A 2,589-nucleotide genomic window follows, 5' to 3' on the forward strand; every position below is an offset into this window, starting at 1 on the left:
TCCCCCAACTCCCCACCTCCCCTCCCCCACCTCCCCTCCCCCACCTCCCCTCCCCCACCTCCCCTCCCCCACCTCCCCACCCCCTCCCCCAACTCCCCACCCCCTCCCCAACTCCCCACCCCCTCCCTCAACTCCCCACCCCCTCCCTCAACTCCCCTCCCCCAACTCCCCACCCCCCTCCCCCAACTCCCACCCCCTCCCCCAACTCCCTCCCCACCCCCTCCCCCAACTCCCTCCCCACCCCCTCCCCCAACTCCTCCCCACCCCCTCCCCCAACTCCCCACCCCCTCCCCAACTCCCCACCCCCTCCCCCAACTCCCCACCCCCTCCCCAACTCTCTCCCCACCCCCTCCCCCAACTCCCTCCCCACCCCCTCCCTCAACTCCCCACCCCCTCCCCCAACTCCCCACCCCCTCCCCCAACTCCCCACCCCCTCCCCCAACTCCCCACCCCCTCCCTCAACTCCCCACCCCCTCCCTCAACTCCCCACCCCCTCCCCCAACTCCCCACCCCCTCCCCCACCTCCCTACCCCCTCCCCCACCTCCCTACCCCTTCCCCCACCTCCCTACCCCTTCCCCCACCTCCCTACCCCTTCCCCCACCTCCTCTCCCCTCACCCTTCCCATCTCCTCCTCTCTCCCTCTCTCTCCCCCTCCTCCTCTCTCCTCTCCCCCTCCCCCTCTCCTCTCCCCCTCCTTCCCCTCCCCTTCTCTTCCCCCTCCCCTTTCCTCCCCCCTCCCCTCTCCTCCCCCCCCTTGTCTTCCCCCTCCCCTCCCCCCCCTTGTCTTCCCCCTCCCCTTTCACCCCCCGCCACTCCGTCCCTCCACCGCCTTCACCACCTGACCCGCCACCAATTCAGTAATTTGACCTGTAACGATTTGCCAGGCTGGGAAATTTGAGAAATTGTCCTTGGTGATATTCAGGGTGACACAGGAGCCAGGAGAGCTGCAGTTGTACGTTCACAGATTCTGTAGCTGGCAGCACAGGTTGAGAAGGATCCCAGAATCATCGAAACTTACAACACAGCAGAAGGCCATTTGGCCCATCGAGCCTGTGCTGGCTCTTTGAAAGAGCAGTCATGCTGAGTCCCACATCCCCACTTCCTGTCCGTAACCCTGTAAGTTCCTCATCCTCCAGAACCTGTCCAACTCCCTTTCAAAATTATTGATGGAATCAGCTTCCACCTCCTTTTCAGGTCAAGCGTTGCAGATCACGACAAATGAGTGCCTCATCTCCCCTCGACATTTATTGCCAATGATTTTGAAACTCTGACCTCTAGTTTTGACCCACTCAGGAAATAGTTTTTCCTCTACCTACTCAATCAAAACCTCTCATCATCTTGAAAGTCTGTATTAGGTCACCTCTTAACCTTCCCTGTTCCAAGGAGAACAGTCCGGACTTTTCAACCTCTCATTGCTGAGGCCCCTCATTCCTGGTAACATCCTGGTAAACCACCTCTGTCTCCATGGTTTGGAGTCACGTGCAGTCCAGACTGGATCAGGGGACAGCTGGTTCACTCCCCGGGGGACATGAGCAAACTGGTTGGGATTTAGGAATAATTCGGCAGTTTTAAACAGTCATTTTAGCAGGATTTCTTAAATTCCATTCACAACTTGTCACAATGGGATTGATCGCTCGGTCTCCCCCTGGCTAGTCTGCTGATGGAACTGGTAAGTTACATCATGGGAGGGTGGGGGGTCTTGGGGAGTTTTTTCAGGACTCCGACTGCTAAAACGCTGTCGTCTGAGACCACGCCCCTCGGCTGTGTAGTGTGTTGGAGAAAATGGTGAGGGTCCGGATCTCTGCGATGCTCCACACAGTCAAATAGCCATCCTAGGCCTGCCGCTCCAGGCTCTCAGATGATGGTTGACCATTCTAGAGGGAGGGGCAGCCAGTGCTGGGGGGGGGGTCTCCAAACCCCAGGGAGTTTGGTATCCTCCCGAGAGTGGCTGGTGGTGGGTGGATGTGGGGCTGGCCTTGTACTGGGGTCTCACTGTGCCGATGTGTGCGCTGGTTAAAACCGACATGGCAGAGATAAACCAAGGAGGCTCATCTTTCACATGTTTTGTTTCTGTCAGGAAGGAGAAGAGAGACGAGCAAGACTGGAGCTCCTCACAGGATTGGGCCAGTGGGTAGGTGCTCATCGACCAAATAAAGGAACACGAGCCCCAAACATTGCCCCAAGGGCCATTCCGAGGAATACTGCATTCCCCTCGGCCAGTCCCCTTCCCAAGGCCTCGGAGACATTTCTCCCCAGGCACTGATTTTACTCTGTTACCAAATGGAGGTCAGGAACCTTCCCTTAAGGAAGAGAATGAGAAATCGACAGTCTATAGTAAATATCGGACTTGCATTTCTGTAGCACCGTTCACATCCTCAGGATGTCCCAAAGAGCTCTGCAGCCAATGAAGTACTTTTGAAGTGTAGCGTAGGAAACACAGCAGCTGATTAATGCAGAGCAAGATCCCACAAACAGCAATGTGATAATGACCAGATAATCTGTTTGTGCTGTTGGTTCAGGGATAAATATTGGCCCCAGGACACCAGGGAGAACTCCTCCACTCTTCTACAAAATAGTGACTGGGATTT

At 57.0% G+C, this 2,589-nt stretch overlaps 1 protein-coding gene across 1 annotated transcript in view; it reads left to right on the top strand.

Annotated features, from left to right (window-relative positions):
- LOC137381126 (uncharacterized) overlaps positions 1–1,068 on the top strand; it is a 184,719-nt gene extending 183,651 nt beyond the window's left edge. The window contains exon 18 of the mRNA XM_068053517.1: positions 886–1,068. Within this exon, the coding sequence (XP_067909618.1) occupies positions 886–1,068 (183 nt within the window). The remainder of the gene's footprint in view (positions 1–885) is intronic.
- Positions 1,069–2,589: the final 1,521 nt, after the last annotated feature.

Source organism: Heterodontus francisci, chromosome 2, assembly GCF_036365525.1.
Source record: "Heterodontus francisci isolate sHetFra1 chromosome 2, sHetFra1.hap1, whole genome shotgun sequence".
Lineage (NCBI taxonomy): Eukaryota > Metazoa > Chordata > Chondrichthyes > Heterodontiformes > Heterodontidae > Heterodontus > Heterodontus francisci.